This window comes from Neofelis nebulosa, chromosome 10 (assembly GCF_028018385.1).
Source record: "Neofelis nebulosa isolate mNeoNeb1 chromosome 10, mNeoNeb1.pri, whole genome shotgun sequence".
Lineage (NCBI taxonomy): Eukaryota > Metazoa > Chordata > Mammalia > Carnivora > Felidae > Neofelis > Neofelis nebulosa.
The window spans coordinates 86122795-86141894 of NC_080791.1; the positions used below are offsets into that span (position 1 = coordinate 86122795).

At 54.8% G+C, this 19100-nt stretch overlaps 1 protein-coding gene across 1 annotated transcript; it reads right to left on the bottom strand.

Moving 5' to 3' along the window:
* Positions 1 to 3826: 3826 nt before the first annotated feature.
* On the bottom strand, positions 3827 to 7012 carry LOC131487649 (uncharacterized). Its single transcript, XM_058688540.1, has 2 exons — positions 5146 to 7012; positions 3827 to 3979 (listed from the first exon to the last, which is right to left on the bottom strand). The coding sequence occupies exons 1-2, from the start codon at positions 5709 to 5711 to the stop codon at positions 3907 to 3909; spliced, it is 639 nt and encodes a 212-aa protein (XP_058544523.1). The 5' UTR covers positions 5712 to 7012; the 3' UTR covers positions 3827 to 3906.
* Positions 7013 to 19100: the final 12088 nt, after the last annotated feature.

Consider the following 19100-nt stretch of genomic DNA (forward strand, 5'->3'; position numbering starts at 1 on the left):
AGGGCTCAAACTACCTTAGAACCCTAAATCCCAGAGTTATAACAACATTTCCAGCAGCCTGTCATGCAGAAGTCCCCACCTTTTAAAAGTAGCTGCTCTGGCCTGGCTTGGGAGAATTGGAGAATCTGACAAGTCGGGGAACCATTTTGCAAAAATATCAAGAACCAGTTCAAGGGAAAGGGGAGCACCAGAGAAACAGTGGCATTAGGAATCGAGGCCAAAGACTAATACCTGAAGTTCAGAGGTGAGGGGAAGGGGGATCTCAGAACTTCAGGGTGCCTTTGGGTGCAGACTAGGGAAGATCAGAAGGGCTGCAGAGCCCATACACCTTCTTAAGGAACTTCACCATCCTAGTGGCTCCAAGTCTCCCAGATCCCAACTCTGGTTACCCCTTCATCTTCCACTCTCTCCCTCAAAGCTTCCCGGTCAGGTCCCCACTCCACCCTCCTCCCAGCCTTTCTGGGACTTTGAAAGTAGCAAGCCCAACTTTTCCCCCCCAAACCTCACTTATTGTGATTAACTTCTCTTTTGGTGTTTAGATCTTCCCCCCTTTTACTGTACTGTGACACACGCTGTCTACCTCGCCTCACTGCTTTAAAAAGTACGAACAGGAGGGGGTGAGCGTGGTCGACAAAGCCTACAGGCAGCGAACAATGGCTTCTATTCTCCAGCTCTCCCCAAACCCAAAGAGCAAAACTGAGTCTCCCTAACCAGCAACACAGCTTCCAACCAAATGTACCAACAACCCAACAACCCACAAAAGGGAACAGAGGGACACTTCTAGCTTTGTAAGTCCTGACCCAGTGCAGGTCCCCTAAGGTTCGCCCTCCACCACCCCCTCCCTGCCTTACCCTAAGAAGAAGGGGGGGGGAGAAAATAGAAAAGTAATTTCTTGTTATAAATATCTGGAGGTAATTGTGCTACTGGTGTGAGTTGTTAGGGGCTGTAAAAAGATACAACGGCACCGTGGGGAGCTCAATTGGGAAGAGAGAGTTACAATAAAGAACCTATTCAAGAGGTTTGCAGGAAAAAAAAAAAAGAAGTAAAATAATTAAATAGTCACAGCATTATCTCTCCCTGTTTAAAGAAAAAAAAACTAAAATATTCATTCTGTTTTCTGTTTTCTTATTGTGATTATTAATTTTGCCTGCCTACAAGCAAAGAATTCCAAGAAGCACATTTTTTCTCTTCAAGGCCATTCATGGTCTAATTTATTAACTAGCTGGGAGGCAGCTTAAATCCATAAAAATAAACTTAAGAGGAGGAATTTACCCAGCTTCTGAATGTGGTCTGGTAAAATTGGAGAGAGGAGAGTGTTACCTAGTTACCTCTAGCTGGGTTGGCTCCCAGGGCCTTCCTCCTGTCTCTCAGTCCCCACAGCCATAGTCAGATCTAGGACAGGCAGGAGAAACCCCAACTTCTTGAAGAATGTGCTCCCCCTCAAAGTGGGACTCCGAAACTGCAGAATAGTAGCAGGCAGGGAGAGGGGAGGTGGGCTTCTCCTAGAAGGGGTAAAACTTCCCGAATTCCTCTCTATAACCCACACTGTACTCAACCACAACTGAATGCCCCCCTCCTGGCCCATACATCCTTGAAGCCATTAAAAAAAAAAAAAATTCACTAGCTGATTCCAGAGAGGCCCAGCCGATTAGTTTTTGAAGCAACTGGGAAGGTGGAAGCATCTCAAGTTCCAGTTCTGCTCCATTCCCACGTCTATCTGAGCTAAGAAGCTACTTAATTACTTAAGTAATCGCTAACATTTAGTGCAAAAGTGACCGGGGAAGCTGGCGACACTGACACCCAGAAGCAGTGGTGGCTGGAGAGGCTAGAACCCTAGTTGCAGCCAGTGTCCCCCAGCTCAGCCCTAGGCTTTCTACAGCCCTAACCTAGTCAGAGACCCACGGGGGGGGGGGGCGGGGGGGGGAAGAGTCTTCAGATGCTTCAGAGTCCAATGGGGCCTTGGTCCTCTAGGCCACTGGGCCACTGCCACCCCCATCCCCAACTCAAGCCTCAGCTTTCAAAAGCAGTTCTTTTAATCACTTAATTCTCAAAATCCATCCTCAAATTCCTTAGCTGGGGTGAAGAAGAGAGCTCACTTTTCGTCCCTACCGGCCCCCAGCCAAAGAGTAATTAGCAATTAAGATGACAAAGTTTCACTCTCTAGGGCCAAATAAGATAACAACTAATCAAATTGCCTTCAGACGTTTGCAAAGGTCGCCGGCTATAAAAAATGTAATGTCAACGGCAACAACTATTATTTGTCCTTGGTAAACTCACCAGGCTTTCAAGCTCTTTGCTTTTCATTTCATTTTCTGCTCCCGCCCCCTCCTCAAACCTTCCCAAGTTCGAGTTAAACGTCCAAAATGGCTTAGGAAGCTTTAGAGAGTATGAGAAAAAAAAAAGAAAAAGAAAAAAAGAAACCACGTTCACTTTGTTTTTAAACTTTCTAGAAATCACTCAAGACTGGAGGGCTGAGTTTAAGCACTCGAAAAAGAAAGCATTTCCACTTGAAATTCAACTCCATTTTCCCCCAATTACACTTGCTAAAATTCAGGGCTATTATGATCCAGGGAGACTGGAAAATCTGCACAAGGAAAGAGGCAACAACTTTATGAACTTTGAAAAGACACTTTTCCTCCTGGGGTCTTAGAATCGAAAAGCTCTCAAATTACTCAGACTAATTAGCTGGGAGAGAATGTGATCAGACGAAGGGGAAAGCCAATGCTTTCATATTGATTTTTTTTTTTCTTTTTGAGTCCTCACAAAGAAAAAAAATCAGGAGATTTGGATTTTTTTTTAAAGCAATCCACCTTTCCACCTTGAAACTTGTTGAAATGGCAACACCGGGTTGTAGCTTTGTCAGAGGAAGACAAGGAAAAATACCCACCGAGCCTGGGAGCTGGAGGATAGGGAAGCCCCAGCTTTCGCTGGGCCAGGGCGATGGTTGGGGGAAGCCTGGGGAGCAGAGAGTTTTCAAGTTCCGAGCTCTGCGCTCAAGTTGGGGGCAAGAGCCTGGGGGCTTGATGGAAGCTGACAATCCTGCCGCTCGGCTCTGAGCTCTCTCGGAGCGCGCGTTCGACCGCCTTGGCCTGGTGGCTTCCTTCTCGGCTCACGCTCACTCGCTCTTTCTCTCTGCCTCCAGCGTGTGGCTGCCTCGCCGAAAGACTGCTCTGGCCGGCGGCGGGCGCGGTGCCCCTCGGCGCTCGAGTGCCCGCGGACTCTTCTGTGCCCGAGTGGAGCGCCGCACAAAGCCGGAGGGCGGGCGGGCGGCAGCGCGGCGAGCTGGCTCTTCGGCGCTCCCTGCACACGGTCGCTCTGTGCGCGCTCGCTGGGCCCTCGGCTGGACAAAGCAGCCGGCGGCGCCCGGTCTCCGAAGCCGATCCCGGGCCTGGGGCACCGCAGAGCCTCTTCGTCCTCTGCAGCCGGCCGGGGGCATTTGGCGACGCTGGGGTCGGCAGCCGCGGCTGCTGCTGCGCCCGGAGCCTCGGTTCTTCCAGCGAGCCTAGCCCGTGCTGGCGCTGGCGCTGGGGCTGAGCCGGCCGCCTGCCCCTAGCCCTGCGCCGCTCCCGCTCGCCGGCTGTCGCCCTCCGACGCGGGCTTTCGCTGGAAGTAGAAAGTTTGGGCTCCTGCGTGGAAACTTCTCCGGCCCAACTCTCCCGGCGTAGCAGTGGGGGAGGGGACCGGCCAGAGGGAGGAAGGAAGGAGGGAGGAAAGGGGCGACCTGCCTGAATATTGCAATTAAAATGAAGCAAGAAGAAAGAAGCGGACTCACCTTTATGAGGCATCCTCTTTCGTCAAAGCTCCTGTCAAGAGTTTTGGTTGGTTGGGGTGCTTTTTTTTTTTTTTTTTTTTTTTTTTTGCTGTTGTTGTTGCTTAAAGACCACAATGGTTTGCAATGACGGTATTTTAAAGGAGTTGCTGGTGAGAGTTTTCTCCACGGACGCTGCTGGTTTGGTGTGTGAGAGCAATTCTCAGATCCCTGGGAAGGAGACAGAGATTGACAATAAAATGGGCTGTCAGCGGCTGGAGAGTGAGAGATAAAGAGTGTGGGTGAGGGAAGTGGCTGCAGCCAGCACACCTATGCTGATTGGTGATGGCTCAAGTGTGTTAATGTGTGTGTGCCGGCGCCCGGCCTCGCCTCCACCGCTCCTCACTGGCCCATTAGCGAAGCCTGACCTCTGTCATCATCCTCCAGCAAAACACTTCCTCCTGCGCCTGAACCAGAGCGGGAAATGAGGCCGAGCCACGGTTCGCTTTTCAAACCCACTAATCACTCCGCAACATGCAAATGCACCGCTCGCTCCCACACAAAATATTGCTTTATGCAAAGCAGCGCCGGGGCCTCGCGCCAGCCGATTGGATGCTCCCTCTCCCTGCCTGGTGCAATTGGTCCGTTTGTTTGAATATGAATACACTTGTTTTCGGCTCGGATGGTGGGTCCCGGCTTCTCTCCCCGGCGCTGGGCCCCCGAGCCCGGGCTCTGGAGCTGGCGCTCGCCGACATCTCTAAGCTCCTAGCGCTCCGGGAGTCAGCGCTGCCCGCACTGTGGCCACGAACTTGAGGGGTCGAGCGAAGGCCGCTGGGCTGCGGGTCGCGCCCCCCCCCCCCACCCCCCTGAGCTGGGCGCAGGACTCTCAGTTCGTGGAGGGAGCAAGTTTCTGCAGCTTCTCGAAGCCCTTTCTTGCCAACTCCAGCGCAGCGCGGCCTGCCGCCCCGCCCCCTCCCGCCCTCTCCTCCCGCCCTACCCCATCCCCGCTAGGGCGCTGGGACGCGGAGCTCAGCAGCGGCCGCGCCTTAGCCCACCTGGCCTCTGGGAAGAAGAAGAGAAAAGGGGAGTGAACGGCACTGGGTCCCGGCAGCAACACTCCGACGGAGGCCAAGGCGAAGCCTAGGCCGAAAGGAGGCCGCCTGGCTGGGAACTAGGCGACGCCCGGCGGCCTCCCTAGTCTAGGCCTCCTGGGCCTGCCCATTCCCCCACTCTTGCTACCCCGGCCCTTTCTTCAGTCCTTTCTCCTTTCGGAAGCCGCGGTGTGCAGCGGAGCGGAGGCACAGCCCCGGCTGGAGAGGCCCGAGCAAACACGCCACTTACTTTGTGTACAGAGGGTTCTTGTGAAAAGCCCTGAAGAGTCCTTACCAAACACTCACCAACTTCTCCCACGTGCCATTTGTTGACTAAGTGCGGCTGCTCTTCCAGGAGCCTGAGAGGAGGGGACGCCAGGGGGAGACGAGAGGGGAGGAGGGGTTGTGGAGGCCTGGGGTGGGGGAAGATGACCAATGCTGGGGAAGAGTCGTGTGTGTGTCTTCGCCAGTGATGTCCGTGTGTCAGCGTGTGTCGATGTGTTCCACTGGTTATCTGTGTGTGATGCGTGTGTCTCCACACCGAAATTCCCTCTCCTGGGTCTGCTCAGTCCCAGGAGGCAGCTCCCCTTCAGCTGTTGCCAGAAAACCGGGAGGAAAGTAAGCAAATGGCTGTTCTCTTCTGACCACACACCAGAAGTCCATTTGTTGAATGCCGGACGATTAGGACACACCTCAGTACACTCCAAAGGCGCCCCTTGGCGCTTGCAGTTAAGGTGACAGGGAGGGAGCGGCTGTCTACTCCTGCAAAGTCTGGAGTTCTCTCGGAGCTTGCTGCCCAAGTGGCAGGGAAGTGGAAGATTTGGGATGGGGGACACACCCCAGGACCCAGCAAAAGAGAATGGGGATGGCATAGCTGAGGCAGGGAGGCTGAAACGAAGCCACGCTGGGTACACTTGACTCCTCTTGACTTAGGAGAAGTGCTGAAAGTCAGAGCTCATCAACGAACTGTGCACCCCGAACTCGCGGCAGACAGGCGTTGTGGCAGCCTTCCCTGGGAGCTGGAACGTAAGGACGCTGCAGGCTGCCTTGAGCCGCCAGCCTAGTGTGGGCCTCACACTCTTCTCCCCAGTCTGGACCCACTAACGCCTCGACCAAGGAGCCGGGGCAGAGCTCCAAAGGAACGGAGGCCTCCACCGCCCGGACCAGGTTGGGGTTGCACAACTCGCTGACTCTCTCCGCCTGGGGATGGCCCTTCCCGCACGCATCCCAGGAGCACTCAATTCCGGGAGAAAACCCAGGCCAGAGGCGAAGGAGGCGGTGCCGGGCGCTGGGGTCAGTGGCCTCTCCAGTGCAAGATTTCGTAGGACCGCGACTTTAGGAGGATCCCGGGAAGTGGGGCATCGGGCCCAGGTCCCAGACCAGCAGGAATCTGCGTACCTTTTCTCTCCCTTTTTACTTCTCAAACATGCGTTAAAGAAGCTTGAACTCAAGTCCATTGGCCATAGGCAAAGGGGGCGGGGGGGATGAGGCCCAGAGACTGTCCGAACTGGAGGCGAATATCATTTTTACAACCTTTCAATTAGCGACCGAGTGGATTAGCACCTTCTTAAGCTTTGCCTCGGAAAGAAGCAGCCATAATCTTGTTGCTATTTCCCCCCCAGGGCACTGGCTCTTTGAATTAGCTCCTTCTCCCACTCAACCCCCATCTCACCTCGGAGAAAAGTTTTAACAACAAAAAAATCATAACAGGCCAGGAGACGGGAGTGAATGCCGCTGACGTCATTGGGTGGGGGTGGGGGCTAGGGGAGGACTCTTGCAAACCCCTCTGCACAAACAAGAAACAAAAAGGACTTGGCTGCTTCCAATGTGTCAATATTTGGGGGGGAGCTCAGCCCAAAGGGAGGCAGAGTTTTCAAAGTTTAAGGAGAGAGGGTTGGAGAGCGAGATTTCCTGGTCTCCCCGGAGGAGAGAGTCTCTGCAATCTCAAGAAGGGTGCGAGTGCTGTTCTACTTGGTGGGGCGTCTCGCGCCCTCTGCGAAGTACCCGTTCTGGTGGCGGCGCGCGGAGCTGGGACGAAGGTGCAGCACGCCTGGGCCAGAGGTGTATGCAAAATTGAGACAACTCTCAGGTCGCCATTTTAATTGCGGCTTTCAACGGGACCGAGGCCCACTTGCTGCCCTCCAGGGCGGGGGAAATCGCGCTTTCCGTTTCAGTGTCGTCTTTTCCCGCCTCTCGCCAGGTACTCCTGCACCCACCCCCCACCCCCTCCCGCCCCTTGGCGCTGGAGAAGGACGTCTTTTCGGCCTCTTCCCGCAAGGGCCGCCGGGGTCATCCAACAGGGTAGGGGAGGCTATCCGTGCTGAGGGAGTCACGCTGGGGGATCGCAGCTCCCTGAGAGTGCCCGCAGCCTCCGACCAGTATTGGCGCACAAGTGTGAGATCGGGCAGCATCTCACCCCCAGCAGTCCCTGGTGTTTTTGCCTGTACCCACTCCCCAGGTTTTCGGTCCAGAGCCGGCCCCTGGCAAGGCAAAGACGTGTCCAGTGCTTGAGAGATGCGCATTCGGCTTCAGAACCAAGAATCTCCCACCCGGTGTCGCGACACCTCTGAACTGCCGCTTTCCACCGCCAAGCAGAAGTACGGTGCTGGCGCACGGGGAAGGGTGGAGACGAGCTTTTCTCTGAAGGAGGAAAGTCTCCGCAGACACCTGCTCACTTTGCAGAGCCTCAAAGGACTTTCTCTCTCTCTCTGCAGGCCCTAGGAAGGTGGGTTCCCAGGATAGCCAAGCTGACGAAACAGGGCAAACCAGCGTGAAAGGCAAAGGCGCCCACCCCTGCCACCCAGTTCGGGGTGCCTCCTTCACTCGAGCTCTTTCCCCCTCTCCTCTCTCCGGCATCCTGCGGGTCTCCAGCTCACCCAGCAGCCTCGCCGAGCCCAGACCGCCGGGAAGCCAGGGGTAGCCGGGAGCCGGCAGGGTGGCGCCTCCAGGCTGTGACCACGCTCGGCTACGGAAAGCCGCGGTGCTCTGGCCCTTCCTCACCTCTTGCCAAATGACAAGTGTGTCAAGGCGCTCTCTGGGTTCAGTCTTCTTTCATTCACATTAGGCGGCAAGAGTCTCTCTCTCCTCCTTCCCCCCAGAAAAATACTTTTTAAAAAGCATTATCCAACTGGGTCTCCCAGCGAAGAAATCCCTACAGCTTGTATGCAGGTGGGACTCCCAAGCCTTTGCTTCCCGGACCTTACTGCTGTTGTCCAGATAGGGGCCGGTTTTAAAACTCCTGGTGTGTAGAATACTTGCAAAGCAGTGGCACTCTCCGATTTTTGCAAATAGGATTCTCAGGAAAGTTTGCTTTCCATTTCATCACCCTGGACGGTTCCCCGTCTCTCCGTTGCCCGTAACCTCCTCCCTCAAGCGGCAAGAAGAGTTCAGCTTCAAACGAAAAGCAAGCCAAGGCCACCTCAGTCCCTTCTCCCAGGAGATTCCCACTTAAAACACCTGCTTGTTTTAAACGCCAGGGACTGAGTCCTGCAATTTGTCCAGGAGTGTAGCGGGGAACAAGCGAGCTGGGAACTGGGGGCTTTGCTGGGGGATTTGAGGCTGGGGAAGGGGGAGGGAGCAAATGTCATGGCTGGCTCGCTCGAGCAGCCAGGGAACCGGAGCTAAGCGTATCGGGCTTTTAAAATGACATTGATTGGGACAAGCTGTTCCCCACCCCAGTAAGAGTTAATCTGCCTGTTAATCAAGGCACTAAGGGGCTCAATGCGAGTTTTATTAGCGATTGGAGCAGAGGCGGCAGCGAGGGATCAAAAGCTGGGATCCCAGATATTTGTCGGTGCGGTCACAAAAAAAAAAAAAAGTATTTTCAATTAGAGAACAATTCGGCGCTTTTCATCACTTTCTAACTCTGACTTGCAGATGGTGACTTACAAACCTGGCTAACGCGGGAGACGTGGGGGGTGGGTGAGTAGGGGTGGGGGGAGGGAACCGAAGCCCGGCGTAGCCAAGAGGCGGGGGCGGGGCGGAGGGGGGGTGAAGCTGCGGGTTGGCTCCGCGGAGTTCCGCGGGGAAGAGTTCAAGAATCCTCCACCTGGGACCCCGAAGTCTGAGATTCCTCCGGAGAGGAGAAAGAATGAAAAATAAAACAACAAACACCACCAGCAATATCCGCATCCATCCCTCCCGGTCGGCTCCCCACTGCTCAGGCCGCCTCTGGCTCCGGGTGGCGTCTGGGCCCCTAGCGTAGCAGCCGGGCGGGCCGGAAAGTTTGCGCAGCGCAGCGAGAGGGACTCTCCTTCCGTCTCTCCCGCTCTGCCCCCTTCTGCCCCGGAGGGGCGTTAGGTTCCTTCGGTTTTCCTTTCATATTCTAAAATAAATAAATAAACGCCCAGGCCCTGGGGAAATTTGAATAGTAACTCATTCAATAATCCAAATTATATGAGAGGGTCTAAGAAAAACTGGACAAGCCAACCACATACGCCCTCCGATCAAGGAGGGCACAGGAGTGAGAAGGCGACAGAGGAGGTCTCAGTCTCGCCCTGGGCGCGGGGAGAGAACTCTGGTCAGAGGTAATTATGTCACTGCGTTTTCTCGCCGTGACAGCCGAATAAACACGATCTCCAATAAACATCTCTAATGAGGGAGGAGGCCCGAGGATGACGGGGTTTGATTTATGACTGGAGGAGAAGGTCCACTTCCCACTGCGAAGCGGGCAACCTGCTTGCCGCCCAGCTCCGGAGAAAGGAAACCGCGGAGGAGAGAACCAAGGCCCAGGTAAGGCGCATGGCCGGTTGGCCACTTCCCTCACTCCCTTGCTTCTCAGGCAAGGTGGGCAGGGCCCCCCCCGCCCCCCCGCTGGACAGTGATCCCAAGCACTTGTCACAGGTGCCTGAGATACAAACGTCCTCCGAAGGTGCCTCTCAAAGGTCTAGAGAGGGGGCGTCAGGGCACGAGTGGGAGTGAGGGGCGAACCCCGGCCTGACGCAGAGACCTCCCCGGGCCAGCGCTCCTATGCCATGCCTAAGCCCGCTTCGGAGTCTGTGGCCGCTTGGAGCTGGACTTTCGGAAGTTTCGCTCCGCAGAACCACCAGGTAGCCTAAGTTTTGGGTGGTCCCTTCCCTGACGCACTTCGGAGAAACTTCTGGCGCCGGGCTTGGGCTGTCCCGAGGCGGGAGAGTGGCCTGGCGCTGCTCTCCCCGGCGCTCAGCGGCCAGCCTCCCCTGACGTCCACAAGCTTCCCACCGAGACAGCGAGCGCAGCGCCCGCGGTAACCAGAGCCCGCGTTCTAGCTCAGTGAGAATCGTTAATTATTAGGTCTTCCGAAGTGAAGCTCAAATCACACGCTGGGGCTTTAACGTGCTGCCCAGCTCTGCGGGCAGCATTCTTTCGTCCTCTGCTCCCTTCTGAGAAACGAACTCCCATCTCTAAGACTTTGTTTCGGTCCAGCCATCTACACTTTGCAACGGCTGGAAACTTTTGCAGCGCTCCGCCCGACCCGCGGCGGGGCGTTTCCACGCGCTCCGGGCGCTGGTGGGGACTTCGCGAGTGCTTGTCATGAACTGCGATTTGGGAGAGTTCTGGGTGCAAACTGCATCCCCTCCTGCATTTCTCACGGTTGCGAGCGGCTTCTGCAGACAGCAACAGCAGATCCCCATCTCCCACTCCCCGCCCCTCCCCCCCTCCCAGCTCAGCGCCCAACTAGAAGTCCACTCTGGGAACTGGAACATTTTCTGCTACTTTTGCAGAAAAGCACCCTCGGCAAAGCTAAGAATCCTTCTCTCCCCACCCCCACCGCCCGCCATGCTATCCCGCCCTCACTAACTCCACCTTTGTAATGCCTCCTTTTAAAAGCAAAAGTCAAGCCCCTGAGCTACTTGGAGGCAGCCTTGGATTTGGGAGCACCCATCGCGAGCAGCAGAGAGGCGGCGCGGGGCCCGAGCCGGACGCAGGCCGGAGCCTAGGCGGTTACCTGGGAGCGGAGGGCGGGGAGGCAGGTGAGCCTGGCGGCGCGGGTTCCCACACGTCTCACCGCCGCTCGGCAGGGGAAGTGGCAGATCTGACAGCCGCTTTCTACGCGAGGACCTGCCCCAGAGTTTAAATGTCAATGATAAGAAAAGAGGGTGCTCAGGCAGGCGCTAACTTTCCTTAATATCCATGCCAGCGCGGTCCTCATTGGCTGCCCAACCCGCGTGACGTCATGGCGGCTAGAGTTGGGCTCCGCTCCGCGCAGACTTGCGCCGGGGCCCGGCGGGAGCCTTCCCCTCCCCACCCCGAGTCGGGTTCGCTCTATGCCCTGCCTTGGCCTTCCAGAGTCCAGCACGTAACTACCCACGCCCAACCCGGCTCGGGTCCGCCCAGCCCTCATTTAGGGCGTAGTCAACCCCAAGGAAACCAGTCCTCCTGAGTGCTCTCTTCCTCCTCGCTGGTACGCGGGACCCTGCCACTAGGCTGGCCAGCTACCTTCCCAGGTGCCCATCCGGTCCCCTCCTCCGATCACCGAGGGAGTCACTTTATCTGAGGGACTTGGAGGCTGCGCCTGGGTTGAGAGGGGCCTCTGGCAGGAATGGTTTTCAGGAAGAGCTCGAGGAACGATGGGTACCCTGGTCTGGCCCTCGCGCTTGCAAAGTCACCAGCTGGGCACAGTCGAGGGCTCCGGGGAGAGGACCAGCGAGCCCTTACCCCAGGCTACGCCAAAGTCCTGGCCAAGCCAACTAGGTTCTTGTGAGGACGCTCCAAACAGCACCTGACTCGCCCCCTTGGGCTGAAAGACTCCAGTCACACAGAAAATATAGGTGATTTAATGAATCTTTGACTTGGTGGTTAACTGCTGACTTTGTGGCCTAGAGGAGGAAAATAGGAAAATGGCAGGTTCTGAAGTCCAGCTTCCCCTTCCAGGAGCCGAGAAAACAACAGATATTGGGGCTAGGTGGGCTGGTTTACTGAGCTGGCGATCTGCTTGTTTTCCCCTCACACCCGCCGGGACTGGGAGAAGGTTTAGCAGAGCTGGGCTGGCTATCGTTGGAAGGGTACCTAGATCTGCATTGTCCTTCTTGCGTCCCCCTTCCCCCCAAATAGGGGAGGGGGCTTCTCAACGTTTAATCCCTTCCTGCTCCGCATCCATCCGGGTCTGGAACTAGGAAGTGACAGAGGTCCATCCTGGAGGGTAGGGGACTCTTGACAAGGTGGCAGGAAGTGAAGTGGTGGGGTATGGAATGGCCTTCAGGCAGCTCTTGGGAAGGCCCAGTCCTGGTAGACCTGGGAGCAGGTGTGTGGGCAAAAGAGGAGGGGGAGGCCTAGGCCGGAGGAGGCTTCTGGGGCCAGTTCCTCCGCACTTTGCTCAGGTGGGGGAGGAGAAGGGAGAGGGCTGCACTGAGGGTGCAGAGGCGAGAGAGGTGCTGCTCCCTCCCAGCACACCTGGACAGGTGTAGGACTTCACAACAGGTCGGAAGGCGGGTCCGGGTAGCACGTCTGCAGGCTCCTCCTGGCCGGATTTGATTTTATTATTTTTATTTTTTGCTCAGCCCTCCGAGACCCTGAGGGTAGAGCAAGGGGGAGGAGAATCGGAGCCAGCTGGCAGAGAGGTAGAAGCGTGGTGTTTTCTTATTTTAAAAACTTCCCCACACTTCTTCCCATCTCAGCCCTCTGCTCTTCCCGTGTCAGGGGCAACGAGCATCCATTCCCCTACTGGCCACTCTAATCTGGGGCAGGACCCTACCACTGTCCAGTCTCCCCAAACCAGACTCCGCTGGGGATTGGCTCTGGGAGGCGTTTGCGGGTTTCTCTGCTGCCACCGGCCATGTCCTGTGACCTGGTTTCTTGGTAATCTCCTAGTTCCCCTCCAGGACCTGGTTCAGCCCCCGGCCGGCCCCGGATGGCCTGAGGTCTCCTCCGCTCCGTGCTCTGCCCTGGAGTCTGGACTGCGAGTAGGCCTGGAGCCTGAGTAGGCCTCCCTACTCTCTAGTTTCTGCCCTTTCTCGCTCCCCACCTACCCCCTCTATCCGGACCGGAGGCCGCCGGGAAGGCTGCTCCGGGCTTGTTTGGAGTCCAGGCCATTAAGTGTGCGCGGATCCCTGCAACCCAGCAGGGTGCTCGAGAGCGTTGCTGGAAACGCCATGGTCCCCGCCTGCTTATCTGCCTGTCAATAAAGGGCGCGCTCGGGCCGCGCGGGAGCGGGGAGCGGTGGAGGCGAGGCCGGACCAGGCCCTTCTTCCGAGCTCCGGGCCAACGCCGAAGCCGCTCTCCATTTGCCCCCGGCACAGCAGGCAGGGCAGGAGGAGGCAAGGGAAGCCCGTGCTGGGGTCGCCACCAGGGAAGGCGCAAGTTGAGCCGCTGCCGAAACTCAGTACCCAGGGTCGTTTGTTACCAGAGAGAACTCTGGAGATCCTCCCAGAACCCAAGAGCCGGGGACTCCCCTTCCAGCCTGCACGGGTCTTGTGGACGGCTCGGCCCAGCCCGGCCCCCTCGTGGTGCTCAGCCTGCGAGGCCCGGCCTCGACCCACCTAGGCAGAGGCTGCCTCTCTAGGCCGCACCTGGCAGAAGGGCACCGCCGGAGGCCCGGGGGCGTCATGGACGACTGGCAACCCGGGATGCAGAGTGAGACCAAAGGCGGGCTGTAGGTAGGGTGCAAAGGGCCAGAAAGGGGAAGGAAATCACTTTTCTGCCAGGCTTCCCATCCGCTCAGGCTAGCCCAGATTGAAATTCTCTGACACCCAGGGTAGTCCCAAGCCCTGATTCTCCACAGCAGTGAGTGAGCTTGGCAGCCGCCCGGTCTGCGGGGGCTCCTAGGTCAGCCCCGGCCTACCACTGCCCGAAGCCCCGTGAGGCCACGTGGGGACTGATGGGGGTGAGGGGCCTGACATAGGGGGTAGGGGTGGATGAAGGGAGTGAAAGGACCGATTAGAGGGCAAGGCTTGGGTGGAAGGACAGCGGGAGAGGGGACGATAGAGAGCCGTTTTGGCTTGAACTGTAGCTGAGATCTGTTGTTCTTGTCCAAGGTATGTTTCTCTCTCTCCTCTCTCGCTGTCTCTCTTTCTCTTTTCTCTCTCTCCCTCCCTCCCTCCCTCCTCCCCCCTCTCTCCTTAACTGCTTTATGCAAATAAAGCAGCTTTCAGATTGGGGGAGCCCCTATGTTGGATCTATGCTACAGGGTGGGTAGGAATTGATTTGGTATTTTTCTTTTCTGTGAGAATGGGCATTGAGTCATGCAACAATTGAAAAGTAGAAATGGATGTTTCCCCTTCAGTATTTTCATTTCATTTTACTAAGTTGGAGGATAATGCATCCTGTTTGTTAGCTTCTATTTTTTTAAAAAAGTATTATTTTAAAATAATATAATATGATTTAAAATTATTCCTGAATGGGTGCCAGTTTCTAAAGGGATTTAATAAAACTCTTCTGTATAAAGAGTAATAGACGAAGAGGCAAAAGTCCCTGACTAATTGAGAAAAAAAAAAACTTGTGTATATTGTGTGTCATTTCAAATAGGTACATGAGCCAGAAATCCATATATTATCTATTATCTCAGGAATTAAAGTTACTGAGCAGCGCCTGTGGCTCTTGCCCTTTCTTCTCTCCCTACTCTTCCTCTCCTTTAAGTGACAGGTTTTTAAAACAAGATTTTGGTTTTAAGTAAAAACTGGAGAAATGTTTTGTAAATCTGGGTGTCAAAAAGGGAAATATTTAGCAAAGCTAATATTTGCTATCTCTTCACTCAGGTCTACAGAACTGCATAATGGCATGATTTATACAGGAGTGTGGCTTCTCTGCTATTCAATTATTTTCCTGCTCTCATTCAAAGAAATACTTACTTTCTTCTCTTTTCCGTCCATTCTACCCCATCATAAAGTTTTCTTGGACAATTGGGGAAATCTCCAAATCCTTCCAGTCTGCTTTCCTACTAAGGAACTCTCTATTGCAATCAATTCAAGAAAACTCTGCTTTTCCTCTCTTTCTAAACGTTTTCATGTTAAGTTAGTCTGTGGCACCATGTTTGATTTCTTTCTCTCCCTTGTCCGGGTGGAGACTGAGACATTAGCTGAATTCCCTGGGGGTGATTGGATGCAATTCGCTGAAAGTAGACAGGCACGTCCTGGATGTTAGAAATTCACTTTTTCTCAACGTGACAAGGCCGCCTTCGATCTACAATTGTATTTGAATGGGCAATGAGCGGAAAGATCTCTCATCATTAAGTCTGCTTCTACTTTAGCAAAATAACGAGAGCCTTCATTTGCACACAAATGCTCATAAAACTCGGATTCCCTGCAACTCTTTAATAAAAAGGGATAGCTTCATAATTTAAACTGGAGGTGAGAAGGCAGAGACAGAGAGAGTGAGAGAGAGAGAGAGAGAGAGAGAGAGAGAGAGAGAGATGGGGGGGTTTCAAAGACATCCCCTCCCTTCCCCCAAAAGATCCATGTGATGGAGTTGACTTTTTTTTTTTTACTTTAAATCTTAAATAAGATGTGAGTTGTAACAAGAGGATTGGCACTTACTCCGTGACCCTTATAATTGGATTAAATATAGACTGAGACGTACAAAAACACACCAAGATTGACACCTGCCAACTGGACTTCCTTATGATTGATTGTGATGCGTCGTGCTGGCAACAATAATGAAATAAATTGTACGGATAAAACAGCACATTTGTCATTTCCGTGCCATGAGTGAGGAAGTCAACGAGTTAGGCAAGCTGTTAGCTGACAGGCGCGAGCGGGAGGCAAGCTAAAGAGATAAATAAGGATTCCAGGCATTGACAGGACAAATTATAACTTGTCACAACCTTTTTAAATTCAGAAGTTTTCAATTAACATATATATTGCTGTTACATATAAGATAAGGGGGTACACACGTAAACACGCGGTGTGCAAGGACCCCCCAGGGCCAAGGGCTTAGGTGCCCAGGCCTCTCTGTCCGAGTTGTCGGGTGAGATCCGGAGCACCCCGTGGGCCACTGGTGCCTGGCCAGTCAGCGGGCGCCACGGGACTAGGTAAGATGGGTGAGGACGTGTTAGGCCAAGGGGCAGCTCCTTGTTTTCCTTGGAACCACAAGTGGTGGCTCCAGCACCCTTTCTTCACAGAAGCAGAATTCCCAGCCCAAAGGAGAGCCTAGGCAAGGCCTGCGCCCAAGTCTGGCAGGACGAGCCTGGAGCTCTCAGCCTACCCATGTTACTGCGAAGGGAGTAAGAGGTACAGGGCAGAGGCGCCCGCCTGTCACACTCCAAAGTCCCGCCTTCAGGAAAAAAATCTAAGCTCCTGGACTTGGGGTATCAGCAATGGCCACGTCCTGGGTCCAGGCCCAAGCCGGTGAACCCTGGTGTGGCCTGAGGACGCTCCCAGGATCTGGACGCCTCCTCTGATTGCCTGGCCCAGAGCTGCCCTGCAGGAGGTCAGAAAACCAGCTCTTTTCGTCCTACCCAGGAAGAGGAGCTGCTTTTCCCCCCCTTCATCCCTTGACTTTTTTCAGGGGCTCCTGGTTGGCCCATGGGTGGGGAAGAGCCGGCCAGCAGTTTCCAGGGCGGCTGAAGTGCCTGAACTCCCGATGGGGTTTCAAGTTAAGAGTGGTCGTGGGCTTTCTCAGGGAATCTAGTCTCTGTGGGTGGAGACCGATGTGGGTCAAGTTCCACCAGAGTTCGACAAGTGTATGCGGGAGTGTAAACTCCTTCACCGTCTCCACCCCAAAGGAGGCTGATCTCTTAGTTTCAAAGCTTATCCCCACCCGCAAGCTAGAATCTGGGGTTTGAGGTGTCTCTTGGTATTCCGGGGGCCCGAGAGGCATGTTCGTCCAGGCCTCCCGCCAAACTCCACTTGGAACTTGAGAAAGTTGGCGGCGGGAAGTGAGTGTCCACAGGTCTGGGGCTGCTGGGCTGGAAGTGCGGCCTGTGCGGGAGAGTAGGGCTCAGAGCAGGGCCTCGTTCTCGTCCAGCCCAGCGACTCCAGGCGGTTGGAAGCAGGGCAGGTCCAGTTTCAGGCGGGCCGGGGAGGCCGGCCTGGGAGGGTGCGGCGCTTCTTCCCGAAGCCGTGGTCAGCCTTTGCTGCCTGGGCTTCGCTCCAGCCCGAGTCTCCGCGCGTGGGGCGCGCCAAGTCCGCGCCCTAGTCTTGCTTCTCGTGGGGGAAGAGCCCAATCCTGATGTCAAAGCCACAACCTGTCACCGAAATTTCTCTGAGAAAAAGCGCGTCAACCCCAAGCTCCAGCGTCCTAACCTCCCGGAGCTTGCCACCAAATTAAACACCGAGAAGCTCTGAATCTTTCAGAAGACGGAGCTGGACAAGAAGGGGAGGGAGGAAAAGGGAGGCAAAAAACAAGTTACGTGGAATTAGTTGGAAGCGGCCGCATTCCCCAGCGACCGCAGCCATTAACATTATAATCTCAAACGCCATTTTTTATGTAACACTATTGTTAGTAAATCAACTCCTCAGGTCCTCTGAGACGCTGACCCCTGGCAATTCAGTGAAAGTGTAATTATCTCCCCGAATCTTGGACAGATTTAAGAGATTACATTTCAACTAAATCTATATCAATGCTAATTCCCCCACCCCCTCCCCACCCCAGCCTGCAGGTGCTAGGCACGGGAAATGGCGTCAGGCCCCAGCAGAATGCTTCACAAAGAGAAGAGGGCTTGCTGCGTACAGGGCCAAAAGAAATGAAGCCCCACATAAAATTACACCTTTTTTTTTTTTTTTTTTTGCTACAAAACCTGGTTCTTATATAGCAAAGTTAAACAAAGCAGCTATGCTAAATTAGCGTTACATAAAGGCGAGTTTAATGCTCGGTTACAGTCAACTGGTGTATCTCTGATGGCTAATTGTCTATCAAAATTAAAGAGAAAAGAACAAATGATTCGTTATAAGAAGGTGTTAAAAGCTTCAACAAAAGGACATTTCACAAATATAATATCGGCAGCTCGGGGATTGCCCGCGGGGTTGTTCAGGCCTCGGCCCTGCGCAGCTATGAAAAGTGGGGTGCGGGGTGCTATTTGCCTGGCAAGAGCTCATTTCCTCCCAAATGATTATAATAAAAACCCGAGAAGCGATATTAGTGTAAAGATCGGGATTAGTCCTAATAGGCGCGATGGACGTGGGCTTCAAAGGCGACCCCTACTCCCTCTGCCTGGGCTGGGGGCGGAGGGCTCTTTTGCCATGCCGCGAGGACATCACATCCAAATCGCCACTGCCTCACGTTCAGGGACAACAGGGAGCGAGCACGGGTCTGAGGGTAGTTTCGACAAAGGAAAGCAGGCTCCACTGGTCCAGGCTCTTCCCTGCCTTCTCCCGGCTGGAAGAAGATGGACCCGGGCTCTCTGAGGGATCTCGGAGGCGCGGGCACCGTCCAGCACGTGCCTTTCTGACGCATGGCGCTGGCCTCCGGGGACGCAGGCTGCTGTAGCCAGCCCACCCTCTAAGGCTGGGGAGGATGCAGAATATAATACGACGGCCCCCTTCCCCAAGGCGACACCAGATCTACATCTCCAGGCATATTTGTTGTTCAAAGTTAATTAAACCTGAAAGCAACCAAAATACGCGCGCCAGGCGCACGGAGGCCAATTCCGGACTCTGGTAGCAGGCACGCAGCGCCAGAGAAGCGGCGAGGACCGCCGGGGCTCGCTCACTCCGTCGGAGTCTCTGTAAGAGACTCTGAGGCTGGGGAATAAAAGCCGAAACCAAATCACGCAGCAAGAGCAACAAACCGTCTGGAAAATGGACCCACGGAGCCGCAAGAATGTATTTTTTTTTTTATCTTTGACAACTTGTGTCCTAAAGAAAGTGTATTGAAGATAATTGAAATGATTACAATTCATTGCTGCCTGACTTTGAATATGAACAGTCACATAATGACATCCCGCCATACAACAACAGTTTAATTTCCATTATCCGACTTCGGAATCCTCGAGCCAGCCGCCGGGGCAACGCGGCGCTAATGCAGAAATCTTGGCTCCTGACTACATTATTCATTTCGGGGACGTGGGGGTGGGATAGGGGTGGGGAATGGGTTTGTTCCCTCCTCCTCGAAACTTGTTCTGAGAATTCCAGGGACCAGCGGACACGGAGGAGCCGACAGCCGAGACAATCGCTGTCAAAGGGCCACTTTGCCCGACGGGGCTGCGGGCGACGGGCGCTGCGCTGCTGTCTTGTCCCGAGGGTTCTCAGACCCGCAGCTCCCACCCTAGGCGGTCCGGCTCTAGGGAGGGCCTAGGCTGGGGCACCCTCGCCAGGTTGCCCTCTCGGGGACAGCTGCCCATCTCTCTTCCTTTCCCCTTCCTTTCGAGCCCTCGCGTCCTTCGGCTTCTGAGCTCCCAGGTTGGCGCGCAA